The sequence below is a fragment of the Neopelma chrysocephalum genome, unplaced genomic scaffold, assembly GCF_003984885.1.
Source record: "Neopelma chrysocephalum unplaced genomic scaffold, ASM398488v2 Primary Assembly neopelma1_44, whole genome shotgun sequence".
Taxonomy (NCBI): domain Eukaryota; kingdom Metazoa; phylum Chordata; class Aves; order Passeriformes; family Pipridae; genus Neopelma; species Neopelma chrysocephalum.
In genome coordinates, this window is record NW_020897703.1 from 26,405,080 (window position 1) to 26,423,167 (window position 18,088).

An 18,088-nucleotide genomic window follows, 5' to 3' on the forward strand; every position below is an offset into this window, starting at 1 on the left:
CCATTCCTCATGGAGAGGCTCCAGATGAAAGGGAGAGGTTAAGTTTCCAGCAAAACACCTTAGCTTGTGTGCTTTTGGTTGATCTTAGTGCTTACTACCCAAAATTATGGTTATTTCTATCCCTGGCTGTAATTTGCCTGGTCAGACACTTGGCACGCCCAGGATGCTGCATTTTGACAGTAGAGTTAGGAATTTTGGGTCACAGGCTGCCAACACAAACAGGGGATTTTTCCATTTACTCGCTGCACTCCTTCCAACTTTCAGTTGTGGTTCTGTCCTGCTGTGGGACTGCATCTCAAACCCCCACAAACTTCTCTTCCCACCCCTTACTCACCTCTGCCTGGACACTTTTCCATTACACATTTCCAAACCTCTATTGGTCACATCTTTTTTGAGAGAGAGTAATTGGCACAATGAATCGAGTCTGTGAATAGCAGAATAACATTCACTTCATATCCAGACTGGAACATTAATAAATACAAATATATTAAAGAGTTTCTCTGCTACTTGTGGGTGGGGTTTTTTTCATATTCATAGCAGCTATTTATATCTAAATCTCTATTTTCTGTATTGCAAGGGGAGTTATCTGACTTATTCCCACTGCAGATTCAAAAGGGCAGATTTTCCAAGGCTGCTCAGCATGCTAATTAAGATAGAATCATGGCCGATTTGATCTTGCCTGCTTCTTTTTCAGTATTTCTAGGCAGGTGTGCAACCAATATGCCAGGAAAATGGTCAAAATTATTAAGAGATTGCTGATAGAAGGCAACTCAGTGTATTTTAAAAATCAGTGTAATTTCTTAAAGGAAGAAGAAACCTATCAATCAAGGTTGGAATTTTATTTAATGCACATTTTGCTTTTATCGGCAATTTGCCAGTTTAAACAGCATAGACCTTACAATGCTTAATTAGTGAAGAGGTTATAGTGCTTATAAAGTTGTATAGAAAATATACCTTATTTATTCTCTACTGAACAACATTTTTAAGAGTCTAATGTTATAATGTTATAATGACATGCTATACAGTAGCAGCATGTTCCCACCACTAAAGTTAAGGCCGTCAGCATTTTCATCATGAACCTTTTCCAGGGTTTGAACACATGAGCCACAAAATTACAGCGCAGTTTGAAGCAACAGGACACCCACGAAGTGATCCTGTATTGATGTTAGTCAAGTAAGAATAAAAACAGTAAGACACATATAATAAAGGACTCCACCCAAATTTATTTTGGATGATTGCTGCCTTTGCACAACATGCTTAAAATTTCCAAAATGAAATTTAAACGTTAGCGGACAGCACAGTCTAACCAGGTTTAGCTGAATCTGAGTGCAAAGTGCCGTAAAGTGGGTGCCACAGATGCACAATAACCACTTCTCACATACTGCACATTTTAACATACACAAGGCTGCTTCTGTCTAAGTATCAAGAATGGCAGGTAACAGCAGTTCTACCACCAAGTGAATAACAAAAGCGACTCATCTCCAGTTGCACACACTCACTGGTCATGATGAAACTACATTGTTTACCAAGTCAGCACACTGGCTACTGAGGTACCATGTGTTCTCTACAGTTAGGATAAGAAATATCTGAATTTTTATGCCACTTATGCTGCCCAATCATGCTGCCCACCAAGCTGAAGGCATTTGTTGAAGCAAAGAAGGTGGATGAGGTGAAATACTGTAAGAGAGATACCCAACAGCTTCTTCAGCGAATCGCCAGAGCCTGCCTAAAGAAACTCACCCGTCATTTGTACCCAGTTTCCTGGTTTTATTAAGAAAATGCTTCTTATTGCCATATGGTTTGGTTAAGAGAAAATCTCTAGTCAGAGATCTACTTAAACATGTTCTACCTCTGCTTAAAGCAAAGCATCTCTGTACGTGCTTTCCTGAAACATTATCCCATGACCATGTGCTGTAGGTGCTGAACTGCCACAGAACCATGACAAACTGATGATACTTTGTGGAGCTACAGAACCAAGCTCTTTATACCACACTTGCTTTTCACATTTACAATTCCCCATTCAATAAATTTTCCTTCCGTGACCACTCCATTCCATACCTTTCAGACTTGGAGGTAAGCAGATAAGACTGAAAAAGAGTTGCCTAGTTCAAGCTTCGTGTACAGGCTTCATGTACAACACATTCACACGTTAACAAAAACTTGTCGAAACATCTATTTGTTCTTTGGACCAACTCCAGCCTCCCTAGGTGACTGTAACATGTCTTATAAACCTTTCGTGGAAGACTTAAAAAACAGTACTTCAAGACAAAAAAGGAAAACAAATACATTAAAACATCATCAAGAAAGACAGAAGGGGAAAACAAAGTGGAGACATCCCATGCCAAATTCACTGCAGGCACAGGTTAGCAGTGTCCTCTTGAAGTCTGCTTTCTGCCTTCTTGCACAAGTTCTTTTATCTCATGATCTTAAAAGGGAGCTGCAAAGCCAAGAGGAAATTCCACGTATGCCCCCAAATATGGGTCATAAACTGAAATCCTTCTTAAGAAGGGAACTGATTAGAACACAGCCTATTTCAGCTTGCTGTCCTGCCAAGCTTTCTGTGCATGGGCACCTGTAAAACAGGGGTAACACATTTCTCTACCCCAGAAAACTGCTGTAAGAACAAATGCATTTATGGTTGTCTGGACACAGTCACAGAAACAAGAGTTACATCGGCACCTAAAATACAGCCTGGCCTCCTCCTGCTGCTCCCTGCCAACAGAGCAGGTGGTAGGCAAGGACTATCAAGAGTAACATTGGTAATGGAGGGGTTTATGACACCATATGGTAGTGGCTGATTTACTTCAGCAGAATTAAATTTTGCAATAAAAACTCCCTAAGATTTTTTTTCCTAACCACACAAATCAGCTTAAAGGATTGTACAAGAATAACCCAAACTGTATCACATTGTGCACATGGGTAGTTTCAGAATCTGTCCACATGTGACGATGGTTCACATAAATTCATACACAAACATGTATACTGGTTGTACCAGGGGAAAAATAGCAAGTAATTTCTAGATTCAGTTTCCATTTCTGTATTCTGTGATATTGGGCACGTACCACAGACCAATGAAATGCTACAGCAATAACCCACGTAACCTGTATTGTTTCCTCACCTGTGAGTAAGAAGAATGATATACTGTGTTAATAGGCATAAATCAGTTACTTATTGCATCAAAGCTCACCTGTAATCCATAAATTTCATACATATATTACGGGCTATCATCATGGAAAGAGATCTTCATTCCGAAATTTGAACCCCCTGTCTTTCACTAGCTGTTAAGAATATATTCCTCAAAACTTTCAAGATAAAGTGAAGCAAGAAGTTTCAGCTACAGAAACGTAGTGCAAAGGTTCAGTTTGGCACTGCAACATTATGGACAAAAAGGAATTTATGGTAAACTGTTTAGATTTGGAAAAAAAGAATCCTATAATTGAACCAATATTGTCAAATGTATTGCATACTATTATAACTTCACAGTAATCAAAATCAGACATCAAGGTTTCTATAGAAGCAGCAATCACAGATTGCAGTAAAGTATACCACTCAAGGGAAAAAATTGCATTTTGGCAATTTCATAGTCAAGTGTTCCTTATGCTCCTCCAACAGTCATTTGTCAGAAATTTTCCCGTTTAAACGCTGCATATTGTTTCCTCTCAGTCCTCGTGAGACTTCTCTGCAATGACTTTGCATTCATACTAAAAAAGAGAAGTTGACAAAACAATATTAATTTACATAACTCATGAAAAAGACTTATGAGAGTGACTTTTATACAAAATGGGTAATAAAACAGCTCTTCTTAAGCTTCACCCACATGACTTTGGTCTCCCCAGGTACTGTGCACACACTGGTGGCTGCAATTTCTGTCTCCCTGAGCAGCAGATAGAACAGGTCAGCTTTGGGGGATGGCCTGACTTTTCCCCAAACACAGGAGCTCTTATTTAGCTCCTGGTCCTTTCAGGACCTAAAAGTATGTAACAGTGTGTGCGGAGCAAAGCATAGGTTGTGCTCTGAACAACAGCACAGGCAATGATTACTGATTTCTACCTTACTGCACACCCACGAGTCAAATAGCTGGTTGGTATATATGGAGGAAGAAATGACATGGACATTTAGACTTTTACTAGAAGGCAATCAACCCTCTCCTCCACACTCACCATTGCCAGTTGCCTGCCAATATTGCCCATAGTTATTCCACCAGCAAAAAATATACATGGCAACCAGGAACGAACATAGAGGAAATCTGGAGATGTGTATCTGGAAAAGAAAACACATTTTTGAGCTCAACATTGTGCAATACAGAGAGTCCTCCAATCACAAGGCAAATTCACAGATATTATGACATTTCAACTCAAAAAGATACGTATTATAGAAATCCAACTACTTGCAGAAAACAACAAAGGAGGCTTCTTATTGATTATAGCTGCATCTACTCAACTGAAAAAAGCATGTTACATTATTGGTAAGGTACTAATTTTATTTCAATAGCAACTTCCAACTAGATTTCTCACACACATAACAGCTTTCATAAACAGTCCAATTTATGCTATGCTCAAAATTAGGTGCTGACAGCTTTGGAAATCATGTCAAATCATACCCTTTCAGTTATTCTGATTTTATGTTACAGGTTCAGAATACTATAATTTAACCTTAAGAGAGCAAATACTTACTGATAAACTCCATTGTACACAAGAAGCTGTGATACCAATGTGGCCAGGAAAGCAATTCCCACTCCAAGACCAAAGCCACTCCGTGATCTATCAAATGTCCACCACAGTCCAATCGACAGCGCTGCTAATGTGAGAGACAGCTGGATATTGTTGGCAAAATCCACTTTCTGTGCTGGCTGTTAAGGATAAGTTTGGAAATACCATATACAAGTGTAAAGTAATTTTTTTCATTCTGTTTATATTTTGGCACAAAAGAAAAAAATACTATTCAAAAAATACAGCATTACCTGTGTCAGCTCTCACACAGCTATAGGTGTGAGAAAATAAGCCTTGTAAAAGTTGTCAATATATTGGGAAACTAAAAACTTATGACACTTCTTCAAATTTTAGGGTCTGGGCCCTGTACAAGAGCAAAGATACTCTAAACCTACCAGAGAATGCAAGCATTTTATAAATGCACATGTTACTGTTAAGAGTAAGAACATTTCATCCTCACATCGTCCTTTATTACACTAGATATGAAAACTTAAATCTAGCATTAGTCTTCTCCAAGTGACAGGGATTTACCAAAAAAAGGTATTTATCACTCTTATTTAATTGCAATTTGTTTATTTAAATGACACTTTACATAAAGCTCAACATTAAAATGTTAATGTTTTCTATAAGATAAAATGTAAATATTACTGGAAGTGTTCACGTAAATCAACACAGAAAGTCAGTTTTGTCAGCTCTGTGACAGAAGCATGAAGTCATTCCAGATATCTTTGTAGTGTTTCACATCCTTCAAAATGTTTTGGAAACACTAACCCATCCTCCCTACTCCTGTCCAAAACAGATAATTAAAAAGAAGGCTGCCATGTTTCATAAGCCTGAAAGCAAATTTATGGGATGACATTATAAAAAACACTGCTCTGTTTTCACACAAAAATCTGGAGAGAGACCTACAGGAAATGAGAAAGAAGCTTCACTAACTGAAATAATTACAGGATAAAAATCAACAGCATCAGAAAAAGTATCAAACAAAACCAAAACCCTCACCAAACATGGCAATGTGCAGAACTGGCAATAGCTGAAGAGAAAGCAGACTGGAGAGCTGTCAAGAAGGAAATACAGACAGTATGTTGCTGACGTCCTGAAATATGGGTAACAGCTATTAGAGAACTGCAGGTTTGCTGTAAATAACCAGACCCAAGCAGAGAGGTGGTGCCAATTCTCTTGTATTTCTTATAAGCAGCAAAGTTGCACGTGCTCACCCAACAGGTACAGGCCAGGTCAGTGAGAACCACAGCACCAGACCAGTGCATCTTTGGCAAGGAGAGCGAGGCTTGTGAGGGACAGTGGGAGTGACTCGGAGCCTTGGCAGCTCCAGCTCATCCGGCCATTCTGGAGAGCAGTGGGCGGAAACACCACCAAAAAACAACAAAACTCATCTGAGGGCCAAGCCACCTCAGTGGGAATTCAGCCTGCTTTCCCATCTTTCACTTAACTTGCCCTCTTCCTGGGAATGAGGAGACTCAGTAGCAGCTGGTCAGCATTTCTTAGTACCGTTTTTGTGAACTGTGTTGGAGCTGACATTGATGGAGACAAGCATCTCAGAGATTATCAACTTCCTTTCTGATTACTCTACAAGACCCCAGTTTTCACGGATACTGGCTTTAGCTGACAGAGAATGCACTAGACATGACTACACAAAACCTCTCAGCACTGCCAGTAAGGTGCACCAGTCCATGAGAAAAGCACCCTCCATGAGAAAAGCACCAGTCCATGAGAAAAGCATGTCCCCAGCTGCTCCAGAGGGGACACCTTTGAGCTCACTTGTGCCAGGATGTATCTCAGCAGCTACACAATTAGGAGGAGTATAATGCACTACAACGTGCTGACTGACTTCTAATGGCTCTTACTGAATGACAACAGGAATGAGTGGTCTCATTGGCATCAAGGAAGGCATTGTTTGCAGAATGGGGTAACAATGCTTCCTTGAATTGTATAGTCCTGGATATTCCTGGTCCTGAGTTTTCCCCATTCTTTGATAAGTGCATGTGCTTCACTGATGACCTCAAGACTGGGATTCAACCTCTTACTATGGTGTTAAAAGGACATAACTTGGAATGTCTTAAAGCACTTTTCTGTGAATATCTTCCCACACTTACTTTAATTTTTCAAAGAAAATAAAGACTCTAAGTAAGACAAAGCCTAATACTGAGACATTTCTAATGAAAAGATTTTTCAAAAAAAAAAGACCTGAGACTTATCACCTCCAACACTGCTACAACAGTTTGACACTAACACATATTCTGCATGTCCCTTGCAAAAACTCTGCATGTTATATCTTTACTAACAATTCACGTGAATGACTGTGTGATTTTTTTTTTTCATGGAAACCCATTTGTTATCACCAATTTCATCTGAACATAGGATACAGCGCTGGCATGATTTATTCCCACAAAGACTGCTACACATCGCATTACACTGGACCATTCTCTCTTGAACTTATGTGGCTCTCCCAGATGTCTGTCCATGCAGGGGTACAATAACCCAATCACAGCTGTGGAGACAGGAAAGAAAAAAGGCCCAGAAGTTAAAGCACTGCAACACTTAACTAAAATAAAGACTATCCAGACTTTGACCATTATAATCACTACTAAAACAGACCTGTAAGGACAAATAGCACAAAAACATACATTGTAAACAAAGAGGAATTTCAAAGAATTTCATTATTTAAAAAAGCCCTGTAAAACTTCAGCAACATCTTCAACCACTGCAGCAGTGACCTGGCAGAAGGAGCAATACAGAGACAATTTGAACTAGGGGTAGAGGATGACAGAGCTCTCCCCCACACCAAAATCTGCATTGCAGTTCAGGAAGAACAGTGATAACCTGCAGGGTGGCACTTTTGAAAGCCCCACATATCAAACATACATGTTTAAATAACTGCAAAACAAACACACCACAGTACGGGCAGAGTGTGGTATTTTGTTTTTTCTTTTGTTGTTGTTACAAGCAGGTTTTGTTTAGATAATGTTTTTCTCTTCTTCAATGCTCACTATCAAGCTCACCCAGAAGAGAGAAAGCCAAGAGCCTATTGCAGCTGTTGAATACAGAAAACAAACATGACTTCCAGCCCCAGGGAATTGTGATGCTCTTTCAGTATTTCTTCATAAACGTGTTCTCTACTGCAACTGCAGCTAAAAAGATTGTTACCAACCCCACTGAGGACTAACAATGGTGCATAATGTTACACCGGTGTGGCAGGAGTGTGGCAGAGCCTGAGCCATCAGTACAGACTCCTGTGCTCTCAGTCCAGCACACTGCTGGGGGTAACACCACAAATGCTCTTTATTCTGCCACAGAGGAAACTGATCTCCAGGATTCGGGAAAATAAATCATCGGTAAAGCTGGAGTGGAAAAAAAACCTCCCTGAGCAATTTTCTTGCCAAAGGCCTTGGGCCAAACTCATGACTAATAACGGTGATGGATGAAAGGACTTCTCTGAATGCAGCCTCGATCACCACTGATTATAAATATGCAAAATACCTTTATTCTGTTTATAATAATAAACCATACTGCAGAGAAATGTTCATGCCAATTCCAGGAAGGCCGTGCAAGTACAAATGGTAAGAAAATGGGTGAATTATCAGCATTTACCACAGAGGTTCCTGGTATGTATGCTAGCAGAGAAGATAAGGGAAGAAAATGGAGAAGACTGATAATGAAAAAGAAAGAACCTGAACACCTCAACAGGGGTGACTCCTGCTGGGAAAAACCAATTAAGGCTGTAATATCTTTAAATCAGGTGGCTTAAAATCAAGTAGTGCAACTGCCTAGCAAGTGACTGACTACAATTTACAAGCCATATCCAGTCTTTTCATCAAAACCACCAACCCACCAGATCCAGGGAGGCCCACGAGTGTCTTGTGAGATGATGGCAAGACCTACCCTTCACGAGTTCCCACTTACAGCTGCAGTGTCCTCAGATTACCCAAGAGAGTACAGGGTGCAGCCTGCTGCAAACAGCTTTTGGTGCAAGCACTGCAGTAAACATTGCAAATCTTGTGCATTGCTGCTATTGCAAGCTGGTATTCTGTAACTTCAACCTCCATTACTGCATACATATAAAAGATCAAATCTTTACCAGAAATATTTGTCAAGACAGTCAGTTTAAAGCATGAAACAAAAATGCAGGAAGTACAGAATACAACCCAAAACTTAATCAAGATAACAGGAAAACGACTAAGACAACTAGCAGATAAAGCAGGTACGTAACTGCCACCATAATATGCCAAATGCATTTCCACTGGAGAACACAACTGACGTATTCAGCAAGCTGTTTGGAGGGTTTCCTTTCAAATTAAGCTCCTCTATGACATCTGGAGTGTAGTATTTCAAGAAGGTATTAAGAAGAAAGCTAGGAAAAAAAACAGGCCTAAATATTACCATTAGCAAAACAGGGATGCCATCTTGAAAACAAGTTTATTGACTCACATGACTACCCAGAATCACGAGCTTCCCAATCTTATTAAAACTGACCTCTAGGAAGATATTGCCTGCAACTAACAGTTTCACCAAAGCAGAAAGCTCCAGTACTGGCTGCTAAGAATATTCCCTTAGTAAAGCATAAAACTGACCCACAGGATCAGTGATTTTCAGAGCCAAGTAGAAAGTCTAATCCTATCATGCTTGTAACATAGAATATGCCTTGACAGTTGAAAGAAGAGGGAAAGGGGATATTTCTTACTACCTACGGTGGACATACATCTCACTTAAACTAGTTAAACACACAAAAACCTCAACTCCCTACATGGTCATGGGAGAAATGGAGCATGTTCACATCATCTGAGGTGCTCTGTTCTGCTCTGTGCCTCTACAACTATGAGCTGCCTGCCTGCCCTAAGCTCTGGAGACACATCGGGGCTCCCAGCTCCATGGAGCTAAAGTAATACCTCCAGCTGGAACAAGGAACAAATGGAAAGCTGGACCACAAAACAGAGTATTGCTCAGGGTGGTTTGCTGTGCTCAAACAAGGCACTGTGTGATGCACAGTCTGACACTGCTGGGGTATTTTCAAGGGCTGTCTGAGCACATTCCTGTAATCCAGCCTCCAGGTTACATGTGGCATCACCTTCTCAAGTCTGTTGAACTTGCACTCTACCCCAGCAAAAAAACCAGAAAAATTGCTGTGCTAACAACAGTACAATAAGACAAAATTGCAGAACAACAATTTCTGGATACATGCATATTTGTGTACACATACGGGAGATCAGAAAGGACATTAACAGCTCAAAAAGGGCAGTGACGGTGGAAGAGAAATTTGTACCTTCCCCACCTCTCATAGAGCTTTTTGTAACTATCCACCTCCCTCTCCACTTTTTCATCTCCATGCCAGGCACACACACGACTGAACTTACCTGATGCTGTGCCACAGCAAGGTGGTACCCACCAAGCTGAGGAGAAGATGCTTGTGATCACGTCGGGGGGGAAGAGAGTAACGTTTCTCTGGATCTGAAGCAAGTTTAATACTAATGCAAGAAATACGCCAATAAAAAACAGCACTATACCACGAATTACCAAATTCATGCCACGACTGGTTACAGATGAAATATACGGGCCACACTTTTTTGGTAAGGCTGGCATTGCATCATTTTCTGCCATGACTTCTTATGTTCTCAGAGGCATCCAACAGGCTGACTGAGGAGGATTCACTTGCAATTGGTATGTTGACTCTCTTCAATTAGGAGACACCCAAACCCTGAAAAATAATAAAAAAGGGTGAAAATGCAGATATAAGAAACATTACATATATTTCTCTTAAGTTATTTGGAGATGGGGTTAAAAAAATGTCTATTGTATTTTTTTCTGAATTTTCTGAGGAGGCAATTAGTCATTTGAGAGCAGAAACAACCACAGCTGCAAAAACAACTTACGAAGAAAACAGGTTTTACCAATAGCTTTGTCTATTAGGAGACAGAGGAGGAAACACGTGGTATGGGACAGCTAGGAATGTGAAACCACAGTGAGGAAGGGAAGAAATGAAACTGGTATCAGATGGAAGAAAGGCTTGCTTTGTAGTAACAATAAATTGTTTTTCTCCCCTCCTTTAAGCAACAACTAGAGATTATGTAATTCAGAAGCAAGTAAACACAGCCCTTAATTCCACGTCAGCCACAGAGGTTCATAGATCTCTCTTCTTGAAGAGACGCCAGAAAACATTTCTCAACTGGAAAGTGAAATCTGAAAAATAATTTTCAGGATGGAGTCAGAATTTCAACAATCCTGCAGCGAGCACATTTTGTAACTCCTGGTAAGTGCAAACAACTTGGCAAACCAGAGCAGTAACCTCAATACAGAGAAATATTTTCCCAAGTAACACACTTTTGGTGAAAACTGCCATATATTATTACAAACCTTAACTGTAATCAGGCACAAAAGCACCTGAGGGTGAAGGTAAAAGGAGCTCCGCCTGCCCATGCACTCGGCAGCATCCTACGTGAGTAACTGCAGGCACTACAGGAATGGCAGAGTTCCCATCCCAATCACTCTTTTTTAAAAAAAACTGTCCATCAAAAGCCTTGTTATACATGAATTCAGTGCCACATTCATGTATAACAACGATTTTGATCGACAGCTTAGCCACCTGGAACTTCAGAAAAAAAGCCCTGACATTGTTTTTAAATTTGAAACTGCCAGCCGGTGGCGGCTTCTGTTAACTCTTATTTATGGCACATGGGGAGCCAAACCAGAACGTTCACCCCCTTCCTCCTCAGCTCCAGCAGATCCAGAGGAAGCTCTCTGAAGATGCAGCAGCAGGGCAGAGGACGCAGCATTCAGTTTTGCTGACTGAAAGCTGAAAGGGAAGTTAAAAACATCCAGGCTACGTAAGATACTCCAGGTAACTGCACAGAAGATGCAATGCCACACCATGGCATCCTCCATCAGATGGAAAAAGTTCTAACAGGCAACAAAAAAAAGGAAAAAAAAAAGTTCTGATCACACGCAGCTTCCCACTGGCAATCTGGGGAGGCAGCAGTGTCTTCCTGAGAACACAGGATCTCTTCTGCACAGCTGATTCTCCACATTATTTGTAATAATGAGCACCTCTTAGGGGGACAGAGGATAAACAACGTGTCTGGCTTCTCAGTCTGCTTCCTGACTCACACTGCCAGCCTTGATGTCTGCATCAAGGCTGGCACTGGCACTGGCACTGCAACACACTTCCCTCAAGCAAAAAGGAGGTGCTCCAGATTTTTTTTCTCTCCTCCGGATGGCATAGCTTGGTTGCTTGGATAAGTGGAGCTTGGATAATACGTTTAGCCTCCAGGAAAGAAAGCACGGAATCACAAATACATCACTATTTCAGCTGAGAGTCTCCCCTGTGTCCCTGAGGGCTTGCCCAACAGGTGATCACAGGAATTCTCAGAATTTACATGAGTCTTTTCAATACATGGCTTTGGAGGCTGTAGGTCCCAGTTACAAACTCTGCAGGAATATCGCGCCTAATGGGGGCTTTCAAACTGTTATGTCCCTTCTAAGCCTTAGCTTGCCTAGGAAAACAAGTTAAACCCTTGACTCTGTACTTACTTCACCATCCCAACAGCTTCTGGCATTTCCTGAAATCTGCACATCCCTTTTTTTAAATACATGACCACAAATGACATACAAGAAAGTTCACACCTTTGTGTCTCTCTGTAACGAGCACTTTTGCAGCACACAGGATCACGGTTTCTTTTTTCAGTCATAAAGTGGTTTGCTCATGTCCCATGATCCATTACTACATTCCAGTCTCTCTTCTTTCATGTTACTGAAGTCCTTGTTCCCTGGTACCAGCCCCAAACCTTGCATGCTGCATTTCAGGTGTTATTTACTCTGACACTCAACGTCATTCCATTTTTCCTGCACGATCTCTCAGTCCTCTTTGGCCCTGCAAACGGTTCCCAGCTTTGGGTCCTCAGCAAGCAAGATTACTGCATCCTATTTTGTGCATTTTCCCAAATCTTCGTTCGCGAAGCCTAGCCATGATTTTGTGCACCAATGTCATCAACTAAAATAGAACCATAAAGTGCTTTGGGTTGGAAAACCTTAAAGATCACCTAGTTCCAACCCCCAAATACTGAGAGAGATCAGCCCCAGTCTCCAGCCTTTAATGAAATGTATTAACAATTTCCCCACAGCAATTATTTCCCCCTTTTATACTATCTCTTGACATGTCCCTCTAACAAGGCTCTGCGTTTTGTAATTCTTCAACTACAGGAATCTTCAACCTAATTAGGAATCACCAACTGTCCCACATGGCAATACTGATGTAAACACATATCAAATGTTATTGTTTTTTTTCTAGAAAAGCTGATGATTGGAAAAAAGTCCGATTTTAGTCTGGCATAAACCAGTTTCAGACTAGGAAACCTGCATTTATCCAATTTCCTTTAATTTCTCATTCAGCAAATACATATTTAATTGTGAAGGCTTAGTAAAATGTAAGAGGACTTTGCTACTCAAGGAAATCACTCACTGCTCTTATACAATCACTGCAGCTGCAAGTCATACAAGGCACCAGCAACAGATTTTTACTACCAGGTAAACAGCCTGACCACAGCGAGGGCACCTGAGTGGGTATGCATTGGTAGATGTTCAAGGTCCTAAAGTAGCAGTAGTTTTCACCTGGTGGTTTCTCACCCTACACGTATCATTTCTATTTGTTTTATCCCAGTTTCTATATTTTCCACTGACACTACGGCATTCTGGCATGCCACAGAGCAACAGGGGAATGGAGCAAGGTGACCAATGCTCATGAAAAATTCCTCAGTGCCTCGGACAGCTCTGGCTCAGCAAAGATATTCAGTATCATCACTTTTCATGAAAATGAAATTAAGATCTCTAAAGACAACATCACCTTCTCCTCCTGGACTGGGAGGCTACTGCGCCTGCAGATTGAGAAGACAATGTCTCCTTTTAAGACTTATTTTTTACTGAGTGTTTCCTCTCAGATGGGAATAGATCACATATTGAACCAACACGATTTCTGAGCCTGCGTCTCTTGGGACTGCTCATTCACAACTGTAACACCACACTGAAAGCTACAGGCTTGGCACTGCCAGAGCCTCAGCTGCGCTTCCCCTCCTCGGTGGCACATGGATTCAGCCCAAGCCTTCCTTCCAACATACCGTACAAGGCATACACACGGTGTCTGGCGTTGCACAAACACTTAAGGAGTAAATTACCACCTTAGACATTTTGGAAACACTTAGTCACTTAACTGTCTCCTATTGAGAAGGTCCGTCCTGCAAGTGCCCCCCAGGGCTCTCCGGGAGCACCGGGAGAGATCCACAACTCCTGACACCGCACACACACACCGGGCACGGCGCGGCGTTGCGGGGGCCGAGTAAGAGAAGATTTATTTAAGCAACACCGCGCAGGAGATGGCAAGAAACCATCCGTCGCCTGCCAAAAGCAAACCACCCCCTTCTTCGGTCGCGGCGGTTCAGCCCCGGACCCGCGGGAGCCCCGCCAGCCTGGGCAGCGCCAGCACCCCCGGCCCCGTTCGCCCCGGCCCGGCCCTTCCAGCAGGGCCGGCGGAGGGGCCGCGGGCCCGGGGCAGCCCCACGGGGCACAGGGTCCCTCTGCCGCCCGGGGAACGGCCCCGCCGGCCTGTCCCCGCCTCGCCCCCGGCACGGCCCGCCCGCCGCCCCCCAGGCGTCACCCCCGCCCCGAGGCCCGCGGGCAGGACCGGCCAGGGGCGCCGCTGACCCGCCCGGCCCGGCGCGTCCCCCCCTCCCGCGGCCCCGGCCCGGCCCCTCCGCAGCCCCGGCACTCACTCGGCCTCCGCCATCTTCCGCCAGTCCCCGCCCCGCGCAGCCTCCGCAGCGCCCGCCGGGCCCTGGGGCGCGCTGGGCTCGGGCGGGGGGGAGAGAGAGAACCCCGGGAACTGCCCGGGTATCCATCGGCATGGCGCCGATTCGCCTCGGGAACGCGTTGGGGACTAGAATTGGGGGTGTTGGAGCAAGTCCAGAGGAGCGCCACGCAGTTCGCAAGAGGACTGGAGCACTTCACTCTTGAGTGCTGTGTGCAGTTTTCAGCACCGCAGTATTAAGAAAGACATTAAGCTGTTAGAGAGCGTCTAAAGGAGGGCAGCGAGGATGGTGAAGGGCCTTGAGGGGAAGCCGTATGAGGAGAGGCTAAGGGCACTTGGTCTGTTCAGCCTGGAGAAGAGGAGGCTGAGGGGAGACCTCTGTGATCTTCAACATCCTCGCCAGGGGAAGTGGAGGGGCAGGTGCCAATCTCTTCAGTCGGACCAGTGACAGAACCCGAGGGAATGGCGTGAAGCCAAGGGAGATTTAGGTTGGATGTCAGGAAAAGGCTTTTCACCCAGAGGGTGGCTGAGCACTGGAACAGGCTCCCCGTGGTCACAGCACCAAGCCTGACGAGCTCAAGAAGCATTTGGACAGTACTCTTAGGCACATGGTGGGATTCTTGGGGTGTCCTGTGCAGGGACAGGAGTTGGACTCAATGATCCTGATGAATCACTTCCAACTCAGCATATTCTGTGATTCTATGACAGTCTGGGGATGTTGGGACTGTTCAGCCAGGAGAAGAGAAAGTTGTGTGGAGCTCTCATAGTATCTGAAGGGGGCCTACAGGGAAGCTGGAGAGGGAGTGTTCATCAGGGTCTGTAGTGATAGGACAAGGAGTAATGGGGACAAACTGAAAGAGGGCAAATTCAGGTTAGATATTAGGGAGAAGTTTGTTACTTCGAGAATGGTGAGGCCCTGGCATGGGTTGCCCAGAGAGGTTGTGGATGCCTCAACCCTGGCAGTGTTCAAGGCCAGGTTGGATAAGGCCTTGAGCAACCTGGTCTAGTGGGAGGTGTCCCTGCCCATGGCAGGGGGTTGGGACTAAATGATCTTTGAGGCCCCTTTCAACCCCTTAACATTAATTGATTCTGTAATTAAAACAAAATCCATACGCATTGGGCTATTTGCACCACCGTCACGCTCCCAGCTGGGCTCGGTGCACTGGTGAGGAGCTGTGCCACAGCCCTGTTACACATTCAAGCACAGACGGGGGGATAAAGTCCTTGTCCCCAGCTGAAGCTGCCAGCCCCGCTGTGGCCATCCTGAGCACCTGGTCTCACAAGGACTTTCCCATGCGCTTGCTTTATTGACTGAGTCCAAAATTGCACATCCCCTTACTCCAGAAGCCACATTTTCATTGCCAGATTGGGAGAATGTACAATGTCAAGCAGAAAACAACTTGTGTTAGTCAGTCTTAACTACTGGTAAAGGCATCACAATAAAAAGTACCATTTATTGTATATACATGAGGCAGATTATGAGAGAATAATACTGTTACAGCCATTTATATCTCATATATATTCCTTATAACATTGTACTCATTATTATTCTATTATTAATGAACTCTCCCCTTTCTCATTGCATTGATTTTGAATACAATTTATTAAAAATATTTGAATGTTGCATTCCCTCAAGCTTAGTATTTTATTGCAAAGACTTTGACAGAGCTTTCCATATTATGACGTCTGCAGTGGTTCCATGCAGATCCTATTGTAGTTCCCAGAAGAGTGACTGGGTAGGATGGAATTTGTAGCTATTTACTATATGGGCATCTTTAGTCATAACTGTGTTTTTTTTGTGCTGGTATGTTGCAAACGACAGTGTCACCAAACATATAGAAACTCAGAGGGGAATACATGGGTCTATAATAGATATACTAAGAATGGAAGAGGGAGACATTTGCAGCAGTAGAAACCCATTGTGGTTTATATGAGCAATAAATGAATTTCCAAATCATTCAACTTTGAGTTTTGTCACACAGAAACAAAGTCTTTTTATTCTTAGTAATTGTAATTCCTAATAAGCTGCTTGCCCTGCCTGTGGTTTAGATATTTGCTTTGCTGACCTTGAACTCCAAATTTTGGATCAAGAAAGACAAACGGATGTTTTAATCAAATAAAATAGCTTTCCCTAATGTCAGATAAATGCCTTTGGCCAGCCACGTGCCTGAAGCAGAGCAAAGTGCCTTATCACTTTGTGCCTTAAGGACCAGGACCACCAGAAAGCCTGAAATCGGAAACTTTGTGAACATAAGGTGTGTGGACTAGAGAGGAAAGTATGGCATAAGTAGATGGAGACTGAATAATTGCTGGATCTTTCCTTCTCTAGACACATATGTATATATTGTCAGGTAATGGTTTGTATATAAATTTCGATTAGTTACAGTCAGGTCTGCTGCTGTGTTTGGTACTATAAAATTACAAGAGATTAGTTCCTACAAAAAATAAATGATCATATGATAAATATTAGCCGTATTACTAGAGGGTTTGAAGACTAATACGTGAGAAAGTGAATAACCAGTGTTGGAGTAAATCTCTGCAACTCCAAGGACTTCATGGCATTGCCAGTTTACACCAGCTGAAGGCTCAGTCCTTACACCCATCTGGTTATCCTGGAGGGCACAATGTCCTGTTGCACAGAAATGGGAGGAGCACGAGGGAAAAACATACAAAAACATATCTGAATTGGAAATTGCCAAAGCAAATATATCAGCAAATAGTGTTGCAGAAAAAGGAGACAGAGATATGACCTGCAGAGAAATGTCACTTGCTCTGACTTTGACTGGAATTGCTATGAAACATCATGGGAGAATCATCTCTTTTGGAAAGCAATATGGGGTTGTTTCATTGCACTGGCTGCAGAAGATGATGATACAGGGTGTTAGTTTTGGGACATCAGTATTGCTCTGGATATGATAGACTTGACAATGAAAAGCCCAGGAAATTTCATATAAAGCAGAGGAGCCTATAGCAACCACACACCTGTAGAAAAAGTGGAATTGCTCTCATGACCCTAACAATGGCTTTTGAAAAGCTGTATTTTGTAAAGGCTTTCAGAGCTGCCTAATACACTGGTTGAGTGAGCCAAGGCCAGTTGGCTGGACTGGAGGTGTGTCCATAGCAGGACAATAAGGAAAGAGTAAGAAACAGTGGATAGATATATACATGGATGGATGGGTTAGAAAAAGAGAAAGAAAATAAGAGAGTAGGTAAAAAAACCTCACCTGAGTCTCTCTGTGATGAATCATAGTGGAATGATCAGGTGTTCCTGGAACTATATGCATGTATAACTTGGGAAAAGCCTATGTGTATGACAAGAAAAAGCCTCCAGTGGCAGTCCGGAGCCAATTCCTGGTAGGGCTTCCAGAGTTTATATAAAGGACAACATCAGGCCAAAGCTGTTGCTTTTCCCAAGGCCTGCCTTTACTGTGTGTGGGGGGGTAGTGGGGCAACCACAGAGCGCATTCAGTGTAAGACCATCTGGATAGGAGCCTTGTTCCCAGGGATTAAGCAAGGTTTGCTTCCTGTTAGGTATATGAATGAATCTCTGTAGAGCTCTTCAAGCACAGTCTGC

The 18,088-nt window shown here is 42.9% G+C and overlaps 1 protein-coding gene across 3 annotated transcripts; it reads right to left on the reverse strand.

Annotated features, from left to right (window-relative positions):
• Positions 1-824: 824 nt before the first annotated feature.
• On the reverse strand, positions 825-14,580 carry INSIG2 (insulin induced gene 2). Of its 3 annotated transcripts, none has more exons than XM_027679076.1 (6): positions 14,480-14,580; positions 10,079-10,419; positions 7,094-7,218; positions 4,674-4,840; positions 4,161-4,260; positions 825-3,701 (listed from the first exon to the last, which is right to left on the reverse strand). In XM_027679076.1, exons 2-6 carry the CDS (start codon positions 10,320-10,322, stop codon positions 3,660-3,662), a joined length of 678 nt encoding a protein of 225 aa, XP_027534877.1. In that variant the 5' UTR covers positions 10,323-10,419; positions 14,480-14,580; the 3' UTR covers positions 825-3,659. The 3 variants fall into 3 exon arrangements, with proteins under 3 accessions (XP_027534877.1, XP_027534881.1, XP_027534880.1); XM_027679080.1 differs by lacking the exon at positions 14,480-14,580 and adding an exon at positions 13,922-14,116; XM_027679079.1 differs by lacking the exon at positions 14,480-14,580 and adding an exon at positions 10,595-10,886.
• Between the last annotated feature and the right edge of the window lie 3,508 nt (positions 14,581-18,088).